This window comes from Fusarium fujikuroi, chromosome FFUJ_chr01, assembly GCF_900079805.1.
Source record: "Fusarium fujikuroi IMI 58289 draft genome, chromosome FFUJ_chr01".
NCBI classification, from domain to species: Eukaryota; Fungi; Ascomycota; class Sordariomycetes; order Hypocreales; family Nectriaceae; genus Fusarium; species Fusarium fujikuroi.
The window spans coordinates 3,015,941-3,037,314 of NC_036622.1; the positions used below are offsets into that span (position 1 = coordinate 3,015,941).

Genomic DNA, 21,374 nt, shown 5'->3' on the forward strand with positions numbered 1-21,374 from the left:
AACATCGGTGAATCGCGGCGAATGGCGACTTGCGGTCTGCTTTCCTTCTGCTTCACTTTGTTCCATCATATTATTTGTTGCAGGTGAATTCAAGGATAATCCAGGAACAACAGAAAAAGCAACGACTAAGTCACACGAGGGCATTGAATAGGTAAAAAAATGGTTCAAATCGAGATTTGAAAAACATATTATGCTTATAGTTGCTTTCATATCAGTAGGACATTATCTTGATACTTTTCACGGTGCTTGGCACAAAAGGCAGCTTGTTTCTCCTCCATGCCATATGCAAAGATTTTACAACATCGATCTAACTTCCCTATGGAACACTATAAAATGAGATGAGATGTGTGGTCAAAAACATAAAAAAAAAGCCTGCAAAAGCCTTGATTCTCTTGGTTCATTTTACATCATTGTGTACATTCCATAGATAACATTTTACAATTTCACATAACAATAGCTGTTTCTGCTGTCACCTAAAACATGCTTTAAAGCAATCAAAGCACGAGGTAATCATGAGACACTTCGCCCAAGTTGCTGTTTTTAGACGTGGATGATACCCTGTAGCTCCGATGGATGCGGACAAGGAGACCGAGCAAGCCCACATTTCCCGGCGCTGTACTCCCGGGGGCATCGAGGCCTTGTCCAAGCTATCTTTGTGAGAACTGACAACGATCATCGAGAGGAGCTTGGCTTATCCCCACTGGTGAGTATCATCTCGACTTTGTCTCCGCCCCGCCAAACTTTCATGACTTCATATAAACATCGGTTTACTTGGTGGTGAGTGAAGAAAACAACAATCCCGCTTACTTAGTGTCAAACCAAACGTGACCTCTTAAGGAGGCAGGCAGCAAAAAGTCCTTGTAGATGTTTGTAATTTTTTGTATTGGACCCCAAAGCCTGAAGGCCTATTGTATAGACTGAACTTGTTGGTGGGGGGAGGAACTGTTGGCACTGCTTCGCACATCTGCCATTGTCTTTAGACTATAACTATCAAACCATGAGGAGTCGATCATTTAACTACCTAACTTAAGGTAGGTAGATTTTGCATCCTCCATATGCATAATCTTCGCCAACAGAGAAAGGACGAAGATCCTACAAGTCTGCGGTCCGCGAAGGGTGGTAAGTCCCCGAAGTACATGATAACCAACATGACTAACCTCTCACGAAGCCAAGGAGTCGATAAATGGCGGAGAACTCATTAGAGGTGGCCGGAAAGGCACGCACCGTAATATTCGAGTCCATCAGCGGGCGAGGTCCTCAAGGCGAGCCTCATCTTCTCGGAACAGACAGTGAACAGAGACCCTTCTACTCAATGTCACGCTGCGTCCTCGCCGAAACCCTTATCAAGGATATCTCAAAGACAGTCCACCGTATATTCGTCTACAACGATGTCGATGCCGCTGATTGGAACGAACTTCCCCCGATCAGAAGACCCATGTGGTCTTCTGGAATCCAAAACCTTTTCTTCCCTCACAACAGCACAGATGCATACGCCTGGAACCATCACCACGCCGTTATTGGCACGGGTATACCTCTGAGACACCAGCGCTCCTATACCGGTGTTGAAGTTCGAATGGGTTCTGGAGGACCCATCGGAGAGTGGCACCCCGAAGGTATCTACCATTGCAGAGGCATGGAGCTTTACCCTGATCTCAAATCTTACCTTCGAGTTCCCTTCGGCAGCGCAACATGCATTAAACTTACCTTCGAAGTCGACTACGAGGATGATAATGGCATGATGATGATGATCTCGGGCGTGGAGAATGTGGTCCCTGAGCGACCTATCCTGCCGCTGGACTGGCATGATTCCGTCCGCGTTGATATCGCCCAGGAAGGGCACCCACACATAATCTCGCTCAACATGCGCTTCGTTGAGTCGCAGCATCCCGACCCTGATGTTCCTCACATGACTCGTGTTGCGGTCTTCAGTATCAAAAAAATCGCCTTACTGGATACTGAGAATACCGAGATTAATGGGAGAAGAGTGCACAACTATCACTATCTCATCAAACTGAGGCACTATCAGGGCTGGGACTCGGACGAAAAGAACTGAAAGGATCAGACATCTACTATTAGAGCTGAATCACCGCTACTAGATATTACTGTGTCCTGTAGGACGGAATCCTAGACGAAATAAAGAGTGACCCGTTGCACAACCTTGAGATTGCTTCCATTGACTGACAGCCACTGAGCGACATGAATCACGTACGCATTTAGTCCGGCCTTGTCACTCTTTATTACCACGATATAATTTTTATTTCTCTCTCTTACAACGGATCTAGGCGCCTGTTCGTGCTCCTGCTCGCCAAAGCTTGATGTCTCCTCGTGGCGTACAAGAGAACAAGCACCCCCATTCAGCACACTCCATGTTCGGCGAAACAATGCTATCAACCGACGAATCGAACAGTCAAAGGCCTCGCTAGCATCGGCTGAATATTGATGTATAAATAAACCATCCCGCTCAGGTCAGACTCTAAGCCACACACACAAACACTATCCAGAAGCTCTGCTGGAACACTCCCGATGGTAACGTAACCTGTACGACAGGATAGCTTCTCGTGATCAATTGTTTTGGTATCTGCTCTGCAACTACCGAGCACATTACACAAGAGGCAAGAAACAAAATATAACGATCATAAAAAGACCAAGGTAGGTTTTCCCAAGCCCCGATCGAGAGAACTAACAGAGAGAGATAGGTCCGAGGAGCGAATATGTCTCATCGACGCACCCACAGCGCGTCGCATGCCCAAACCGTACAATCTGGATACCGTAAGGTCGACTATGGCCATGTTGAGCCTCGCAGATATGCATCATCCACAAGTGGAATCACTTATACGCATTGCTCAGGGGACTTTTCTGCAGCAGAGGAAGGAGATTTCACAGACGAGGAGTCCTACTACATAGAAGGACCGAGTCCCCACGGAACATATTATACCACGGTAAATCCTCGAACAAACGCCTCGCGTCCTAGGCCTATTCCTCAAAGCCAAAGCAGTACTCACCCTCGGGCTATCGTGTATTCCAGAAGAGGCTACCGCTCTGGAAGCGACCAGCCCAGGAGCATCCCTTGCTCTGAACATGAATTGCCCAGAGGCTCTTATTCTGGAAACTTCAGCCAACCTGGTCGATATGCCACAAGCTATCAGAATCGTAGGGCATATTCTGCTTCTCATGGCGGCCGCAGTCTTCGACAAACCTACCCATCAGACCACTACGATGAAACAGGGAACTATGTTGGTCCTCCCGCTGTCGGCTCCTATTCTAACAACCTTGTTTCGTTCCCGCGGCTTCCTGAGTCGGATCACTCTTCACCAGAGATCGACCAAGGGAATCAGGGAGGTTCGCGGCCAAACTCTGCCTCAGAAACACCTAATAAACGATCGTTCTCGGAACAGCTGGTCGACGGCGTACGTGGGCTTTTGAGTACGGAATCAAAAGAGGACGAAGTTCCTCCACAGCCACCTCGTACAGGTGTCTATCTCTTTTGTCGTCATTATCTAATCGAGGAGTGCGCTTGCATCACTCCTCTTAAGGATGGTGGGCCTGGTGATTACTGTCAGAGGTGCTGGGAGGGCCGTTGTGATGGACCGCGTCCTCCTGGGTCGGTGGTGAGGAGGTCATTATGGTAAGAAGCAGAGAGAGTACCAGGATAAGTCAGAAGTATGGGTAGCTTCAACGACCATTGGAATGGCGCCGCAGCAGAAGTTTGGAATCTCTGCATGTGGTTAATTGTTCAATAATAGTCATTTGATCTGTGCTATTAGCTATTAGTATTACAGAAGAAAAGAGTATCTGCATGTCCCACCAGAACACGGTTTAAAGGGGAACATGATGTGAATTGTATACATTGTCAGGTCTATTTGTCCGTTGTAGTTGGTCTTTTGAACCATCAAAGAATCTGTACCTGTATAATTCACAACCAGAACCATGAACATGTGGCTCCAAGAAATAAAAAGAATCGAAAACAAAGAAGCCCAACTCCATCCGCTATGCATATCTTCTCAACGCCTTGCTTATAGAGAGATACAATCTCTCGAACCCACAGGCAAAACCGTTATCGCTAGCATCAACTCTTTATGATGTGACGCGCCTAACCCAGAGAGATGAGGGTTCAAAAGCCGCCTCTCTTTCCAGACGTTTATTGGCTCGGTAGAGCTTCAAGCCCAAGTCGTGTTCCTCCCTCTGGATCTCTGCCAGCTCCTCCTTGAGCCCTTCCACCTTCTTCTTTTCAATCTCACGCTTGCGAATAACGTCTGTATTAGACAGAAGCCTGTCTGTGGGCATCAACTCTGTCATCTGCTTAATACTCTTGTTGATGTTATTGCGACGGTGCGCCAGACTGTCAAGCCTAGCAGTGAGATATGCCACACGATCGTTTGCCGACTGCATCTCTGGCGGCGCAGGGGGAAGTGCCTTATCTGTGGAAATGATAGACGCTGGGCGATCATTAGATGGCGAAGCTGATTTCATCGATATGATGATTGGTACGTTTGAAGCTCTCCTGAAGTTATCTCCGCCGGGAACTGGTCGCCTACGATCCATTACTGACGGTTGCTGCTTCGGTGTGTCCGGCGGAGAAGCTTGACTTTCACTGTCAGATAAACGAGGTGTTTCAGCCGCAGCAACAGCAGCAGTGTTACATGTCGTGACACTGAAGCGAGAAGTAGGCTGTACCCAAAGGTCTACTGGTGTCGACTGACTTCCTGGCCCCATGGAGCTAATGGCCGGTTTGTTGCCGAGGAGTGTGTCTTCTGTCATTGCGGAATAAACGGAACTTGACCACGACGTATGTGGGTTGTGACTCGATGGCGATGGTTTCCTTTTGACTGCCTTGAGTTGGTCAGGGACCATGTTAGGATTGAGCATGGGTGCAGCGGCAGCATGCGTAATTGCGGGCTGAGAGGGAGGAGAGCCAGTATTAGGTGGACTGGGATACGAGTGAGAAATGAGTTCGGGAGATGGTGTTTTATAAGCCTCCTTAAGGTTCTGGGTGGACCGTGAAGGTAGGAGTCGTCGAGATGTTCCAGCATTGCCGCTAGGTGTTTCAGGAGACGGGTCGCGACCAAGCCCAACACGCTTGCTGACCCTACGCTGCAAGCTCAATGGTGCAACAGTTAGATCGTCCCGAACTGGATCGACCATAGGCGCACGGCCACTTGCCCCATTCCATGGTGGCCTGGTGTTGACAGGCTCTGGCTTTGCTCTAGCAAACTTGCGAATCCGCTGTCCTAGTGAAGGAGAAGGATTACCAGAAGTGGTACGCTGCGGTCCAGTGACGACTGTTGTGAGCCCAAAGGTTTGTTGGGGCATGTCGGATGAGCTAGCCGGTGGTTCCATGGTTTCCCACGGAGTGGTGATATCTGCAAGTTGATCGGTTGACCTAGTCGTGCGAAGTGGCGAAGGTTGACCAGGGCTTGTTGGCTTATCGCGACGCATAGTTGGTATTTGGCTACGAAGGTGTGTTTGTGATTGTCTGGGAGTGAGGCGGCGTTCCCCTAGAAGATCCAGCTGAGATAAATTTGGGCTCTCATCGATTGGTGAAACATCTTGAGAGTTTGGTCTACAAGTAAAGCACCATATTAGTGATTGTACATTGATTCTGAAGGATCGCATTTTGAGGATAGCACGCAGAGTGCCAACAAATTCCAAAAAGAACTGATAAGCCAGGCAAGAAACCTGCAAGAAAAAGAATTCAGAACCAAGATTACTCACTCGTAACGTGCAGCATCAAACTCGGGGGAGCTTGGAGGGGAGATTTCGACAGAACGCCCGTACATGTCTTTGGCAGGCGCTTTGGAGCGAGATAATCGATGGTGTAAGTGACGAGAGTGGCGCTTGCTCGAGTCGAATTCGTCGTCGAGATAAACAGACGAGGCAGGTCTCCAAGGAGAGTCGTCCTCGCCTTTTCGAGGGTTTCGGGGAGGAGCGTTCGCTCGGATGTCGTCTGAGCCGAGAGCAGGGGAGCTGAGAGAAGATAAGGTGTTAGTCAGGAACAGATATACTGTCGCTATTGCCAAGTCGTATCAGGCGTATGAGAAGCATTAAAGGTACCCTCAGGGAGGGAGCGAGAAAATTGAGACGTCAATCCTGAGTGACCAAAAGATTAGGTAAATTTAGTAAAGATGACAGTCGATTGCCAGGGTAATCATTTTTGTCACTTTGGAACAAAAGTCTCAAGTTTTGCACAGGTACGGATACGCAAGCTTGTCGATCTTGAGCGTGCGTACTATATGACGACGAACGACTCCAACAATTGCCGATGCCCAACTGGCTAGAAGAGGCTGATGAGCCTTCATCGCTTTGTTGTACCCTGCGCGTGTTGAAATGAGGCGGGCGCATGTAGCGAACCCTGCTGCGCCAGTTCGACTCATATTCATCATGCATTCTAACAAAGCTTTTGATGGGCCCTTTGTTATGATGGGCTGTGTTGGGTTGCATCCTTTCGGCGCAGCAGTTCCGAATCGGTTTTGATGTAGTGTATGGAATAAAGTATAGAACGAAAGAAAGTAGCACTTACAGACGAGGTGGGCCAGCGCTGTATGGCTGTCGAACTGTCTTACCACGTCGAATTTCGTATCTGAAAGGGCCGTTTTGAATCCCGAGACCGTTAAGACGGTTTTCGAAGTCGTCTTGGAGATATGTTTGGTTGTCGTAGTTGCTGTCGCGTGACTTGTTCGAATTTCTACCGTTGCTGCTGTTGACGCTCGTGGTGGACCTATTCTGTGGCAGTGCTTGTGATGAACTCGAACTCTGGGTCTGGCGGAGAAAGGGTCGGTTCTTGAGCTCTCGAGGTGGTTGTTGATGAATGCTGGGGCCAGTGCCAGTTTTGAAGCTGTCCCACATGGCGGGCATCTTTATTGTCAGCTGCCCGTCAGTGACAGTGACAGTTGGAAGATTGTAGGGATCGCTGGGCTGAGAGTGCCTCGTGCTGCCGCTACTGTATTCAGGTTGTTATTTTTGGGAGCGAATCCTTCAGCTTCACCTCGATATGGCCATGTAAGTGACTGTGCAGTGCTGACGGCAGCAATAGCTCAAACGGCGGCGGGACCTGAGTGTGGCGGAGGCCTTCTAGAAGCTAGGACTGGAATGAGGTTGCTCAAAGCTGTAACAATGGATGACCCAAGTCTGGAAGGTTTCGGGGTAGACAAGCGTAAGGGAAAAAAGCAATTGAATCGCCGTCGTATACTGTAGGCACGAGTCCAGCTCCAAGCCCGGATTCAAGTGTAATGAATGTGGGTTAGAGTGAAGAAGAGCGAGGGAAAAAAAGAAAAGAAAAAGAACAAGAGACAGATAAACACGCAAACAAGAGAGAGAGAGAGAGAAGACTCGAGCACAACAGGGAAATGATTCCTTGTTGACGACATGGAACCTGGGGGTTCTTTAATCAAAACCTTTTCAAAATTAGGTGCAACGGTCGCTGGCTGTCGGCTAGTCAGTCCCCTGGAGCCCACTGGAGCTGTGGTGTATTAATTTAAGGCCTGGTGCTTGCAACCAGCGCCAACCGATTACCTTGATCCCCGGCTCTGGAGGCTGTTGGCGCCTCTTGTTTAAATGAGGCAGGGATACGACAATACGACGGCATAGGACGATGGGTATCTACCGTAAAATTGTGGCTCTTGATAGCCAACCGACCGAGAGTAACGACAGTGCCTTGCTGGAGTGTTTAGCCCGTGGGTCTTGTTTTGATATCATGATGTGTGGACGGACAGCAATTGTGTTGGATATACAGGCGCCAGAGCCTAGTGTTCCCAAGCGCCGTCGCCGTGTTGTGGCATTCAAAGACTGGAGATGCAGTTTGACTGGCTTGAACGAGCCGCCATTAGTCGCCCTGGCGCTAGGTTCCATCAAGACGTACCAGAGAAAAGCGGTGGCATGTCCTCCAGCAATGTCTGACGAGAACTGTTGTCAAGAAGCTTATTTTGACCCGAATCTGCAGTAAAAAGGAGAGAGTTCGGATGAAAAGTGACTCTTCACCTGCTAGAACCAGGAGTGATCATCCCCGTCATCACAAGCTTTCCCAAGCTCAACAACACCAGAAGGCAAAGATTGACACTCTAGAAAAAGTATCTTTGTTCGATCGTTCAGACCATGAAAGAGATCTTTCCATTTTTGGATCTGTGCCTGTCAATTCCGCAGGGGACCTAAGCGGGCTTGTTTCAGATTGCTCAGGGGCTATGATTTGAAACTTGGGGCATCATCTTCCATGCACTCAAAGCTGACGACCAAGTGGAACCACCAACAGGAAAAAGAAACAACAACTCATTTACTTGAATGCGAACCTTTCCTAGCCCTTTCCCGCTCAGTCCACGCAGAGCTAGACGTTGGCGGATCATCACCCTAAAACACCCAACCTTGCGACAGCTGTTGAAGCTAAGCTCTCTCTGTATTTCACCGTCGGGGATATCATCTACTTTTCTTGCTGAGCCTTACCAAGGACCCTGATCCCAGCTACCTATTTCATAACATCCCCTGTTGTCTTTTGCCGGAAGACCCGTTTGTTACCGCCGTTGCCGTTCACTTCTTAGGGTATGGCATGGCTGTCACATTCTCTGATGGTCCCTGGACTATTGAAGACCGCCAGATAACGAGCAGCTTTACTCAAACGAATCAATCGCCTTCTTATCGCATATCAGTTGCCCGATCGCCAACCTAAGCGACACCGTCCCCAAGATCTAACTAGCAATCCATGATCTTATTAAGGAGAGCAAGAGATAATATGCCGTGACTAGGGACTGTTGAGGATCTGTCTCTGTTCGATCACACATAGTCCAAGCAAAGCCCTGGGATTGACAAACCATTACTCATCATCAGCCACTACAAAACCGACTTCAATCCTCAAACACGATAAAGCTAACTTCATAATCATCCCAAGTCACTGCCATCCATTCAAAACTGTGTCATCCCGTTGAATCCCTGCCGCCTTCAGACCATAGCTCCACAGGGCTTTCCTCTTGGCGTCATCTTTTGCTTCCCTCCCAGTCTCAAGTTCATCTGTACCATTCAGATATAGCAGCTCGCCCGTCGGGGTCTCAGTTTCCAAGGCGAGCCGAATTGCATCTTCAGCACTCTTCCACAGTGGGCGGAAATCCCCGTTGGGTTTGAACCTGGCCTGAAGAGATATGATTGGGGCTAGGATCTTGAGGAAGTGAGACATGACAAAACTGCCCCGTCGATGTAGATCTGAGCCCATGGCACCGGGATCAAGACCAACCACAGCGATATTGGATAGCTGTGGATCCTGAACGAGACGACCAGCGAGTTCGTGCCTACATTCGTCAGATGCTAACTCAGTCAAAAAGCTTGGTGGACTGACATGAGCATCACCGCACATAGCTTGCTTGCCCCATATCGTCGATATCCCGTCAGCCATCCTCCGCCAGAATCTGGTCTGCTCCAGGTTCCCTTGGCGAGCTCTTCTGGGCCAGGGAAGAGACTGTCGTACCCCGTGTAACACTTGATATTTGTGTTGTTTCGCTCGTCGTTGATACTACGGACATTATCAACGAATGTTATTTTGCTTGTATGCCACGGCTTACTCATGAGACCAGCTTCCTATGAGAAGGATCCTACCATTTTCTTTATCCATGCTCTGAAGCAGGAGAAGAGTCAGCAGTTGATTGGCCAGGAAATTAACTTGCCAAGTCATCTCGTATCCATCATCTGATATTTTCTGTTTTTGATGAGTATAGTACGTCTTTGACTGTTTGGTTCGAACTCACAATCTCTTCATGGTCTTGATATCCAGCGTTGAGGATGAGTGCTCTGATGGGAGGCAAGTCTCCAGCAGCAACCCTACGGTTGATCCCGGTTACCATTGTTCTGACACTCGCCAATGAGCTGAGGTCCAAGTCAACGACATCGTGCCTATGATACCCCGGAGCTGACTTCAAAACCTGTTGAAGTCGAGTTGCCGTCACCGCACTTCTGACAGTATAGACACCGGTATAGTTGCTGGCCAATTGTGTTTTGCCCAGAATATTGGTCACAATGGCTGACCCAAGCCCTCCATTGGCCCCAGTGATCAGAATAGTACCTTGAGAAGACGGCATCTTCAAAAACTTCTAAATTCGAATGTAAAACAAATACAGAATTTGATTTATCTGTGTTTGTTGCGCGGACTTGTTGCACTTATACAACTGACCCTCGGAGATAGCTCTCGTAATCCAAAAATATGTGTGGCCCCAATTTTATTAGTGATTACTGACATTTTGGGTGCTTTCTTCACCAAAGATCGAGACTAATCTTAACATTCCTGGCTGATATAAGCCAGCTTGTGGCAGTTCGTTTCTGGAGAAACCTCAACTAAGTCCGTCTGGCTATGTCATTGGTAAGATACTATATGCCCTTAAGGGCTACGGTAACCGCAAACTACAGCCGTCGTAATCGGGTTCAAGATGACATATTCTAGTGACCTGGTAATGGATCATACAGATTACTTAATATCTTCACTGTACATATATATGCCTGTCTTCTGAAACTTTACAGGCCGCATGTGCAGTGGGCCTTCAAGATAGTATTCAACATCAAGGGGTTGATTGTTATGTAATTGCTTTCTCCTTACTAATATGTACATTGGAAAACTATGATTGACCAGGTGCCTTGAGCATCACGTACTGCTGAACTTGGTCTGGTCAGTGAAACAATTCGACGGCGTCAAAGATGAAGTTGGGGCTCAGGAAGTCGGCACCAGAGCTGCCAGAGATGACCTCGATAGTAATGGTATTGGTGCCAGCCTTGAGGGTGCCAGCAGGAATAAGAGCATCGTATACTTCACCGAATCCACGGTAAGCCCCCCGCGTAACACCCCGAGAGTCAATCTTGACGGGAGCATCGAAGGCCTTCTTGAAGCTACCGACGGTGACCTGAGGGCGACCACTTGCAAATGCAAGAGTGGTACCGATACGAAGAGTGGCCTGAGTGGAGATGGCCGAGGGGAGATTAAACTTGATAGTGACTGGGTTGTTGACGGCCTTGAAGATGGCCATGGGAAAGTCACCAGCAGAACTAGAGCCTACAGTGTAGGTGAGAGGACCCCAACTGGCCATGCGCTTGTCACTAGGATGCATGCGCAGCTGGTTGGCAGCGTTAAGGAAACCCTTGGGCTGGCCATCCCAATCGCCAATACGAAAGACAGAGGTGTGCTTTCCAGTGGTAATGTCGGAGTCGGCGGCGATAGAAGAAGAAGCAGTACTGCCGGCAGAGACGCTCACGCTCTTAGAGGCAACCTTGAGCTCACCCTGGTAGAGAACTTGAGTGTAAGTTCCCGGCACCATGAATGGAGAGGTGAAAGCACCGTTGGAAGAAGTGTAGGCCCAGTACTGAAAGTCTTTGTTGAACCAATGCACAACACCCTGGAAGCCAGACTGAACACCAGTGGCGGTACCACTCACTCGACCGCGGGAGGAGTCGGCGGTGTAGTTAGGGATAGAAAGATCCTTGAAGAAGGACATGTCAATATCCTGAGCCTTTGGAACACCAGATCGTGAGAAGGACAAAGCGTAAGGGCCATGGAAGCCCTGGCGGAACTCCTCAGTCTTGGCATGGCCGGAGTTCATATAGAAGGTAAGGGCGCTGAAGTCACCGTTGTTGTTGCTGTTGATATCACGGAAGAAGGGACCGCCTGAGCTTTTCTCGTAGGAGCGCGAGGCGTGGGTGACCATGCATGCGTGCACATCCTTGGCGCTACTCTGGAAGCACCAGACGTCGTTGTCGATGAAGCGCTGGGACGAGTAGAACTTGGAACGAGTCTGGCCGTTGACATTGAAGACGTCAGAGCCCTCGACCGCAGAACCACCCGAGGTATTGGAGGCTTCGCCAAAAGGTATCTCGTTGGGCAGTTGGGAGCGATCGAGGCGAGTAATGTAGCGAAGCTCGCCAATAGCAGGTTGTGACTTTGTATCAGTGGCCATGTAGACCATGCTCTGGCCATTCTGGACGACATAGTAGTGAGTTAGATCAAAGTCTCCTGACTTAGTGGTACATGTGATCTTGATATATTTGTCTACGCCCAAGTCAGCATGTTGCAGCGTTTGACACACGCTCTATACTCACTGTCAAGAACAGTAGACTGGACATTGGACGATCCCAGACCGGACGCAATGTGAGAAGTCTGAGATTTGTACTGGTACTCAGCCCCGCGGAACTTGATCGAATTAATGGAGCAGTCACTCTTGCTGACGGTGACGGAGAAACCGTTGGAGTTGCCAGAGTCAACAACAAGATTGTTACCACTGGTGGTGACGCCAAAGGCTGCCAGAGCCGGGGCAGCACTCGCAAGAGCACTGAGATACTTGGAGCTGACCATATTTACGATTACCAGATCGCCAAGTAAGGACAGTATAAAAAGAAGAGAAAATTTAGGGAACACAATGTCTTCAAATGTAACGAGAAGCTTGAAAACGATCCAAAGAAGCAAAAGGGAAATCGTATTAAGTTTACAAAGGCGCAATATGAGTATATATCCACCCATTACATGCTTGGCGGAGTGCTCCTTACAACCCCAGAGATATAATGATACAGGGAAGCTAATTGGAGGAGAAACTATAAACATAGTGATGTGGGAAATGCTGAAACAAACGCTAGTTTTCCGAGCAATGTTGCGATGCCCGTGCTTCTAAGACCAAGATTGGGGCAGGGATGGCAGCTCCTAGCAGACGGTTTTCTGTTTAAGTGAGCTCCTCTCGGTGATGATTTGCAACGAATGCCGAAACTGCCGCCTTATTATTACCTAGTTCGGGGGGAGTTGCAACGAAATATCTCCGAAGCTGATTTGATTTCCCTTTATGGTATCTTAATACAGTGCATAGACAAAAGTTCCAATATATCCCGATTATACTCTAACTACCTCGATTACACCCTACTATTTCACTCTGCAATTAACTAGGCAATATTTATTTAATTATAATAATATATATATAAATCTATAGAGAATTAAAAGGAGATTCTAGCTATATAGCTTAATACTTAATATAGTAGCTATTTATATAATAATACTTATTTAATTAGTTAGGTATTGATTTTATTACGTTTTTAACTATATTATCTTTAATTTTAGTTTATAACTTCTCTATAGCTATAATTAGCTAGCTAATTGCCTTAATAGACTTTAGATAAGTAGTAATTTTAGGATATATTTTATATATCCTTTCCTTAAGGACTTTCTAAAGGTTTTTAATAGGGCTAAGGTTAGGACTATATAGAGGCCAGTTAATAAGAAAGATTTCTTTTCTTCTTGCCTAAAGATAGAGCTAGTTTTAAACTTTTTAATAAGTAAATATATAGGTATTATTATACTAAAAAGTCTCTCTTTCCTTAATAAGGTTAGGAAAATAAGACTGCAGATAGGATAGAATATATTAGCCTATTACTCCCTTTCTTTTAGATTTAAGATTCTCTAAAAGAGAGATAACTATAGATAGTTTATTATAGTTAATTATACTATAAAATATTTATAAATATCTTATAGGCTATTTATAGGCTTAGACTTTATTTTTATAAAGTCTTTTACCCTATAGTATTATTAAAAGAAGCTTTTAAAAAAGAAGTCTTTAAATTTATAGCTTAATAAAATAACTACTTAATATAGTTACTATCTATATAGTTAATTATAACCTTATTAGAAAATTACTAACTATACTAAAATAATTTATCTTTATAATAGTATTTATCTATAAAAGATTTCCTTAATTAAATAGCTTCTTTAATAAGAAATAGGCATTAAAGTATAAATTTATATTATATTTTCTTATTAATAAGCTAGTAATAAATTATCTTTAGTAATACCTTTAGCTATACCTAATTTATAATATCTCTATATAAAATAAAAGGGTTATTTTTAATAAGTATTTTAATATAACTTTTATCCTAATTTAATAGCGCTAAAGGCCTGCTAGAATATAATTTATCTTTATATAACTTTTAGGCTTAACTGCATTAAATAATCCTATATATTATATAATAACTTAGCCTTATACTATCTATAATATCTTTAATCTAAACTCCTAATTTATATATTATTATAAACCTTATTCTTTTATAAGAAAAATAATATACTTTTTGCCTTTATTAGGGCATTTTAATCTATTTAAATAATATAATGAAGTTATGGTATTAATGTTAATATTTTATTAAAAGCGGGGTTAGACCGGGAATATATCGGAACTTTCGCCGGCCCACTGTAGAATGGTATTGGTGGGGAATTGTCCACTTCAACAGACCCTGGGCATGCCATTTTACATTCTAACAATCCGGATCATTATATCACAATATGTCGCAAGAGCTAATGTTAGTTGCCAGGGTGCGAAAATTGGTTTCCGTTCAATATTTCCTTTGTTTAGTTCATCCTCCTCAGTCAGATGCCCAGATTGCAACAACCTTATCCCGAAACGATAGTGGTCGTGATAAAGTCCTGAGCCTAGCAAAGACTTCCCAGAGTAATCCAGAGACAGAAAATAACCACGATAGTAATCCCGTTTGCCGAAGCTCTTGATCCCAAGTTGGATCCCCTACTACTCTGTCCTTCAGCACGCCCATCGCCATTCCCTTGGCCATCATGTTCAATTCGAAAATTGTAGTCATCAGTGTAACCCGCTGGCTCACATTTTGTCCCTTCAGCCATAGCCATCTTGATCGACCAGTGTCCACCTGCGCATCTCTGAAATGAATTGGTCATACAGTGCCACTGGCCCTCTGTACTGCATCCTGAACCTGCTTCCTCGTCGCGTTGAGACAACGTGTTGCTGGCATCTTTTGAGTCTGATGAGGCCAGAGCGAGGCATGAGAAGAACAGAAGAAGTACCGCTAACGTTGCTGGTAGCTGATAGCTTGAGGTGGGACGCATTTTGATGTAATTGGGCGCTCCGGATTCCGGATGAGATCGGCGGCTTCGGAGGCTGAGCCGGCGTTATGTGGGGTTGGTGGACCGAGGCAAAGAAACAAATGACTTCTAGCTAGAAATTTGTAGATCTTTGTTTCAACTTCAAACAACGTTCCAAACCCGCAGAGAAGACCAGAGGTTTAAATACTTGTTCCCTCAAACCCCGATATTTGATCTCATTTCCTATTCACATACCGCCTCAAATCGCCTCGCCTTGGCCTGTATGAACTGTTGCTGCCCAGCGTGGGTCATGTACTGGACGTGGATCAGTCTCATTGGAGAACTCGAGAAGGAAGACAAGCGACAATGGGGAGATGGCTTTTTGACAAAGAGGCTCGAGGCCTGTCACACTGTGCGATCTCATGTGGAGATAGATTCTCAGCTGTGATGAGTCTTGCATAGGGTTGAGGTAAGTTGGGCTTGAAGTGTGATTTGATGCTGCAGTTGTGACTGGGGATTGTGGCAGCCCATGAGCCAATCAAGGATAAGGCGAGCAACCTGGAACGACATTGAATAACTTTGTACCTGGCAGTTAGTAACTGACCAATTCCGAAAGTCCTGGACTTATTCTTCGACCAGGCAATTATGCAAACTTATTTGCGACCAAAAATAGTTTCCTTCACAGCATCAGAGGAATAATCAGGCACCCTGTGAACTGAAGGGCCATAACCATACTTGTAAATTGAGATAGATACGAATGAGTGTAGATTCCAATAGCCCCGACCCTTACTTAAGAAATGAATGCTGTGTCTTGTTTTTCAGCCAGTCAGACCCCTATATCTCTTGACTTCCATCTTCAATTCCTTCCGCCAACATCCCGTTCCGACAGTCGCCTCATAATCGACAATGCCCTGACTTCCCCCGTTGCTGAATCAGACATACTCAGAGGCGCTGACAGTCTTGATCGCGGCCAGCTGGTCCTTAATCTTTCGAGACCGCTCCCTGAAGAACATCCAAGCCACCCCAACGATGGCGACGAAGAAAACTGAGCCGATCATGACTCCTGCGATGATGACTGCTTCATTGTGGCTGCTGGCCTTGTTGGCAATGTACTTGGCGGAACTATCGTTGCCATTGGTGCTGAAGGGACTCATGGAAGAATCCATGATTGTTTTAAAGTGTGAAGTTATGAATTTTCAAGTCTGATATTTGTGGTGTTCCCGGGCTTCTTAGTTAGTGCTCCATTTCCAAGGCGGCACATAGTGACGAACAGTTTTGTATATGTTGTGGATGACGGCAAAAGATCGTGGGTCAAAGAACCGCAACTTGAGTAAAATTGATCAACTGCTTGCACCAGGCTCGCAGTGTGTAAGAACGAACGAAATGATTGAGCTGGGCATTTCTCTGTTGTGGGTTTGCCAAATATTTGTACTATTTCGAAAAAATAGTATGAATGATGAGTCGTTTTCTTATTAGTATTGTTCCTGGATAATGTGGATTTCTGCCTCTCCTGGATGTTTCGGCCCTTTGTTTATGTCTGTATCTAATATGCGGTCAAAATTGCCAGGCCCGTGTGCGCCATGACTTCTAGAAGCTCTGAGATGATATATCATTCTTCTAGCCACAGCCAACACACTAGTACGCCATTTGATTATATTCAACAGCTATAGTGTACACTCTAGCAGGGTTTATCTAATTTCCTCACACAAAACAAAGGTTTCATGCTTTGCTCTGCACGTTTGTTTATAGAAGCTTGGTGTTGATTGGTATTATTCATTACATGCGGCAAAACGTCCCAGCGCTTGGTCCGCTTGCCTCCATTCGCTGGGTCTATTATAAACTGTGCCCAATATTACAAGGAAACCATGATGCTATGCCAGTTATCCTCCCTGTTCGCCATGCTGCTTACCTTTTTGTCTATGTCCTCCGTTGAATGCATGCAGCACTTGCAGCTGAGTGAAGCCGTTAACTTTTCCCAGATATCTCGAAATCAGATCGCCAGTGCTGTTCCATTCCAGGCCGGGTAGGAGGTGTGCCATGCACCATTATCGTATGTTTTTGAGACTGAGCTTGACTCAGGGGTGCTGGTTTCGGGGATTGAAGTGGTAGTGGTAGTGGTAGTCAATGTGATCAAAGTTGTTGGCGCTACAGGGGGGTCATAAGGTACGGCGGCAGTAGACCAGGATTGATCCTGAGTCGCATGGCTTTCAACAAAGGTACCCTGTGAAGGAATAGGCGCCACTGGAGCGTCCGGTGCAGGACGTTCAGTTTGTTCTGGAGCTCCAGCACTCTCGCTTGTCTGGGTGAGGAGGGTAGTTGGTTCCCAAACCGGGGCTGGGGTTTCGATAGTAGGAGGAGGCTGAGCAACTGTCTCAACGGGTGGAGGATAACCAGTGATACAGGTGGTTGATGATGTTTCAGTAGTCTGAGGCGACTCAATGTTGGTCGGTGATTCGGGTTCAGGCTCAGGCTCAGGCTTAGGTTGGGGTATGGGCTGAGGCTGAGGACTGGGTTGAGATGTGACGCCTGGCGCGGCAGCCGAGCTCAGATCAGTTGTACTTTGGGCAATCGGCTCTCGCTCCTCGGTAGTAGTACCGGGCTCCCGTGTGGTTGTCGGCTTTGAGCTGGGGCGAGGAACAGTGACCGTCTCCGTAACTGGCTCATCGTCCATGTTGATGACCGAGACGGTAGTAGGGACTGCCTTGGTGACAGTCTTCCCGGGAGCAGTGACGATACTGGGCTTTTCGGTTTGCGTGACAATTTTTGTGACTGGCTTTCGTGTCACTGTTCGGATAACTGTCACGACGCCATCTCCGTTGTTGTCACCACTACCGCCACCGCTGCCATTACCGCTGCCCCCATTCCCATTCCCATCTCCATTTCCTCCACCAAGGTCACCTGAAGCGGGGTCATCATCGCCAGGTTCTAAAGGAACGACTGAGTATTTGGGTTTGGCTGTAGCATCGCGGTGCACGATTCTAGGCTGGGGAAGTGCAAGGACTGTGGTATAAGAAGCAGAAAGAGCCAGAAGAAGGGGGATGAACCCGCGCATCTTGACGAGGCTATTTCGCTGAATGCGTTTGTTGTTTGCAAGGAGTGAGTTTTGTGTGGTTTTCTGTGAAGAGATAGGAGGAAAATGGACTCGCGGCGGTGCTTAAAGGTGCTTGCGGATGCTGGCACTGGCAGCTAACAAGAGACCATCAACAGTGAGTAAATGCCATGAGCGATTCACAACTGAGCGAAGAATAATCACAGTAGACAAAGGTTGAATCTTACGTGGAACTAGGAAGACAAGACAAGAGGAAATGGCACAGACCTGGCACGTCCCAGGAATAGTTTTATTAATTGCAATTGAGATGGCTGGTGAAAGCTGCTATCCCTAGCAGGCGTTGAGACGTGAATTCATGGAGGTTGGAGTGACACCAAAAACGCGCTAGCATCTTCTGGTCAGGAACAATCGGGAAATTCTATGGGCGTTGGTCTTAGCGGGAGATTCACCAGCCACCTGCAAGAGCAAAATCTCGAAACTTGATTGGTTGGGTTGTTGGCCAACGTTATCTCGAACGCATCGTTCAGCTGCAAAGGATCGGTGGGGTTATCCAAAAAATGCAAGTTGACAAGTTCAATCCTTTATTTGACCCTCCCACATGGTCTACTCCATTCTTTAGCTTTCCAGACCCTCTTTGTTGACTCTGCTCTGGAACTATGATGAAAGCTGAGTTGCGCGTTTGTGGCGGTGGAGTGGCGCTTGTGTCATTGAAGTGGCTGGAGCATGTCTCCGAATCCGGCAAGCCCAAGAATCAAGACTGTCTGTCTGAGTCGTTTTTACGGAGTAATTAGCAGAGAGCCAGAACACATGATCATGGCAGTTGATGAGAGTCTGAACAGGTCAGGTCATGCGATGACGACTCGCGCGAGCTTGGCAGCGAGCCCTTACAATTCCTTGCGCATCCATCGACACACCACACCCACTCAGCCTCCAATGGGACCTCGAATGAGTGGCCATTTTGCCGGGAATAGGTGACAAGAAGCGTCTCCGCATCCTCATCAAAATACTGGGTTCCCATGCTGAGGAAGCGGGTCGGGCATCCTTTGACATTCATTGCTTGCATCTGCCCAAAAAAATATTGCCAGCTCTTGCTGCATGTTATCCGAGTCTCGGCTGCATTGACCAGATGCTTAAATCAAGATGCCCCTGCCAAAATCCTCAAATGAGGGGTAAAATCATGTCAACAAGACGTTCTGTTTGGTGAAGATGACGTTCCATCCGATCCTAAGTTTAGTATCTTGGCTGTTGGCTTGCTCCGCCTCTGGGCAACCCACATGGATCGCCATTATTGAGATAGCGCCTCAAGGCTGAGCAGCATATGCGCGTCTCTCTTCAGCCCAAGGCAACTCAGGTACCATAAGTAGGTAAGGTAGTTTGGGTCTTAATAAGAGCCCGAGGTGCCACTGTCCATTTCCATTCCGCTAGCACTTCCGTACCTTACACACTCCGTTTGTACAAAACCCATCATTTCCCCTCCATCACCCCGCAATATCCATACAAATTTCACATCACGTCACCATAGCCATACGCAGCATGTCCTACCAAGGCTACGGTGCTCCCTACGGCCGTAAGTAAACTGTCCATAGCTATGATACGAAAGGCAAGGCAGTCTAACTGGATTAACATATAGAACCGCCGCCTCCACAAGGTTATGGTCAATATCCCCCACCACAGCAGCCGTATGGTGGTTATCAACAACCTCCTCCTGGTCAATATCCCCCTCAGCAAGGCGGGTATCAGCAACCTCACGGCCACTATCCTCCCCCCGGAGGTCCTCCCCAATCTCAGCAACCTTATGGTGGATACCAACAGCAACCTCCTCCTCCACAACAGTACGGCGCACCTCCAGGACCTCCACAGGGCCATTATGGCGCGCCTCCTCCTCACCAGCAACATCATCAACCCTACGGCCAACCTTCACCTGCGCCGCCCGGTCAGTACGGCGCGCCTCCTCCTCAACAATATGGAGCGCCGCCAGTCCAACCGACTCCACCGTCGCTTGGCTACGGACCGCCTCAGATCATCCAATGGAATGGCGGCCCCGACGCTGACGCTCTGCGCAAAGCAATGAAGGGTTTTGGTACTGACGAGAAAGCGTTGATCGCCATATTGGCCAATAAGGACCCTCTGCAAGTTGATACGATCCGCGCTGCTTACGAACGCAACCATCGTCGCAAACTGGTCTCTGACATTCAGAGTGAGACAAGTTCATGGTTCCAGAAGGCTTTGGTCTCACTGGCCCGCGGTCCGCTCCTGTCTGACGTGCATGCCTTGCATGAGGCCATGTCAGGTCCTGGAACTAAAGAAGTTGTTCTTAACGATGTCCTACTTGGCCGATCAAATGCAGATCTCAAGGCAATTAAGAGCGCGTACTATCAAACGTTCCACGACAAGCTCGAGGATGTAGTGAAGGGCGATTTGAGCATGAAGACTGAGCGGCACTTCATGATTGTTCTCGGCGCTACTAGAGCTGAGGACGCTGCGCCGGTCGACCCTCGACAGGTTGATGACGACGTGATGCAGATCTATAAGGCTACCGAGGGCAAGATGGGCACCGACGAGATTCTCGTATGCAGCATTCTCAGCACAAGGAACGATAATCAGATTCGCGCCATTGCGCACACCTATAAGCAGAAGTTTAACAAGGACCTTGAAAAGGTTATTAAGAGCGTGAGTACACTTGACACAATAATTAGAAACAACTTACTAATGTGACCTAGGAGTTTTCTGGCCACATGGAGGATGCTCTCCTTTTCCAGCTACGCAATGCCACAGACAAGTACATGCATGCAGCCAAGCTCCTTGAGGATTCAATGGCTGGTATGGGAACAAAGGATCACCTCCTGGTATCAAGAACAATCCGCTACCATTGGGATCGAAACACGCTCAACAACGTCAAGGGTGCATACCAACAAAGATACGGTAAGAGTCTGGGCAAACGGATTTACGGCGAGACATCGGGTGACTATCGAAAAACACTGCTCGCAGCAATCGGTGAGCCTTATTAAGAGGTGGAGTGGAGGAAACGATAAATGAGAGGGCGCATTTCGCGATTAGAAGGATATGATATGGATTCGAGTCGGGCTTCACAGCCTCTCGCGGCCGATGCTCAATGTAATGAGGGGCGTTTGCTATGACGATGCGTTGTCTTGAAATTGGATGGCTACGGAACCTGTGGATGATGAGATTAAGATACCAAGTATGAATGAAGAATTACGTTTGCTGTAATGAGTCTTGAAGTAAACTATATAACCTTGGTTGCGTGATCTCAGGTATAAATATTAAAGCATATTTCTAACTAATACTACCTATACTAAATATATAAGCTATTAAGAGTACTAATAAGTTATAGGCTTTTATTTATTTTATTATTAATTTTAATTAATGTAGAGCATATGCTTAAGCACTTAGGCAGAGATTATCACATGACTCTGCTCCACTTTGTAAAGGTATTTCTGAATCACGCTAGCGCTATTAAGGCACTAAGGAAATTTTATAAATCTAAAGGAT

The 21,374-nt window shown here is 46.9% G+C and overlaps 8 protein-coding genes; 3 read left to right on the plus strand and 5 right to left on the minus strand.

Annotated features, from left to right (window-relative positions):
* Positions 1-1,183: 1,183 nt before the first annotated feature.
* FFUJ_01171 (uncharacterized protein) lies at positions 1,184-2,053 on the plus strand (the record flags this gene model as incomplete). The annotated part of the gene is made up of 1 exon (XM_023581706.1): positions 1,184-2,053. One exon carries the CDS (start codon positions 1,184-1,186, stop codon positions 2,051-2,053), a length of 870 nt encoding a protein of 289 aa, XP_023424372.1.
* A 658-nt stretch (positions 2,054-2,711) lies between these two features.
* On the plus strand, positions 2,712-3,629 carry FFUJ_01170 (uncharacterized protein; the record flags this gene model as incomplete). Its single annotated transcript, XM_023581717.1, has 1 exon — positions 2,712-3,629. The coding sequence occupies one exon, from the start codon at positions 2,712-2,714 to the stop codon at positions 3,627-3,629; it is 918 nt and encodes a 305-aa protein (XP_023425453.1).
* A 445-nt stretch (positions 3,630-4,074) lies between these two features.
* On the minus strand, positions 4,075-6,852 carry FFUJ_01169 (uncharacterized protein; the record flags this gene model as incomplete). XM_023581728.1 has 3 exons in its annotated part: positions 4,075-5,560; positions 5,713-5,964; positions 6,518-6,852. 3 exons carry the CDS (start codon positions 6,850-6,852, stop codon positions 4,075-4,077), a joined length of 2,073 nt encoding a protein of 690 aa, XP_023424373.1.
* A 2,020-nt stretch (positions 6,853-8,872) lies between these two features.
* Positions 8,873-10,049, minus strand: FFUJ_01168 (related to dehydrogenase/reductase; the record flags this gene model as incomplete). XM_023581739.1 has 4 exons in its annotated part: positions 8,873-9,282; positions 9,330-9,487; positions 9,537-9,670; positions 9,720-10,049. The coding sequence occupies 4 exons, from the start codon at positions 10,047-10,049 to the stop codon at positions 8,873-8,875; spliced, it is 1,032 nt and encodes a 343-aa protein (XP_023424374.1).
* Positions 10,050-10,631: 582 nt separating this feature from the next.
* FFUJ_01167 (probable rhamnogalacturonase B precursor) lies at positions 10,632-12,304 on the minus strand (the record flags this gene model as incomplete). XM_023581750.1 has 2 exons in its annotated part: positions 10,632-12,001; positions 12,052-12,304. 2 exons carry the CDS (start codon positions 12,302-12,304, stop codon positions 10,632-10,634), a joined length of 1,623 nt encoding a protein of 540 aa, XP_023424375.1.
* Positions 12,305-14,413: 2,109 nt separating this feature from the next.
* FFUJ_01166 (uncharacterized protein) lies at positions 14,414-15,981 on the minus strand (the record flags this gene model as incomplete). XM_023581761.1 has 2 exons in its annotated part: positions 14,414-14,891; positions 15,758-15,981. The coding sequence occupies 2 exons, from the start codon at positions 15,979-15,981 to the stop codon at positions 14,414-14,416; spliced, it is 702 nt and encodes a 233-aa protein (XP_023424376.1).
* Positions 15,982-16,805: 824 nt separating this feature from the next.
* Positions 16,806-17,867, minus strand: FFUJ_01165 (uncharacterized protein; the record flags this gene model as incomplete). Its single annotated transcript, XM_023581772.1, has 1 exon — positions 16,806-17,867. One exon carries the CDS (start codon positions 17,865-17,867, stop codon positions 16,806-16,808), a length of 1,062 nt encoding a protein of 353 aa, XP_023424377.1.
* Positions 17,868-19,397: 1,530 nt separating this feature from the next.
* FFUJ_01164 (probable annexin XIV) lies at positions 19,398-20,872 on the plus strand (the record flags this gene model as incomplete). XM_023581784.1 has 3 exons in its annotated part: positions 19,398-19,431; positions 19,495-20,534; positions 20,585-20,872. 3 exons carry the CDS (start codon positions 19,398-19,400, stop codon positions 20,870-20,872), a joined length of 1,362 nt encoding a protein of 453 aa, XP_023424378.1.
* Between the last annotated feature and the right edge of the window lie 502 nt (positions 20,873-21,374).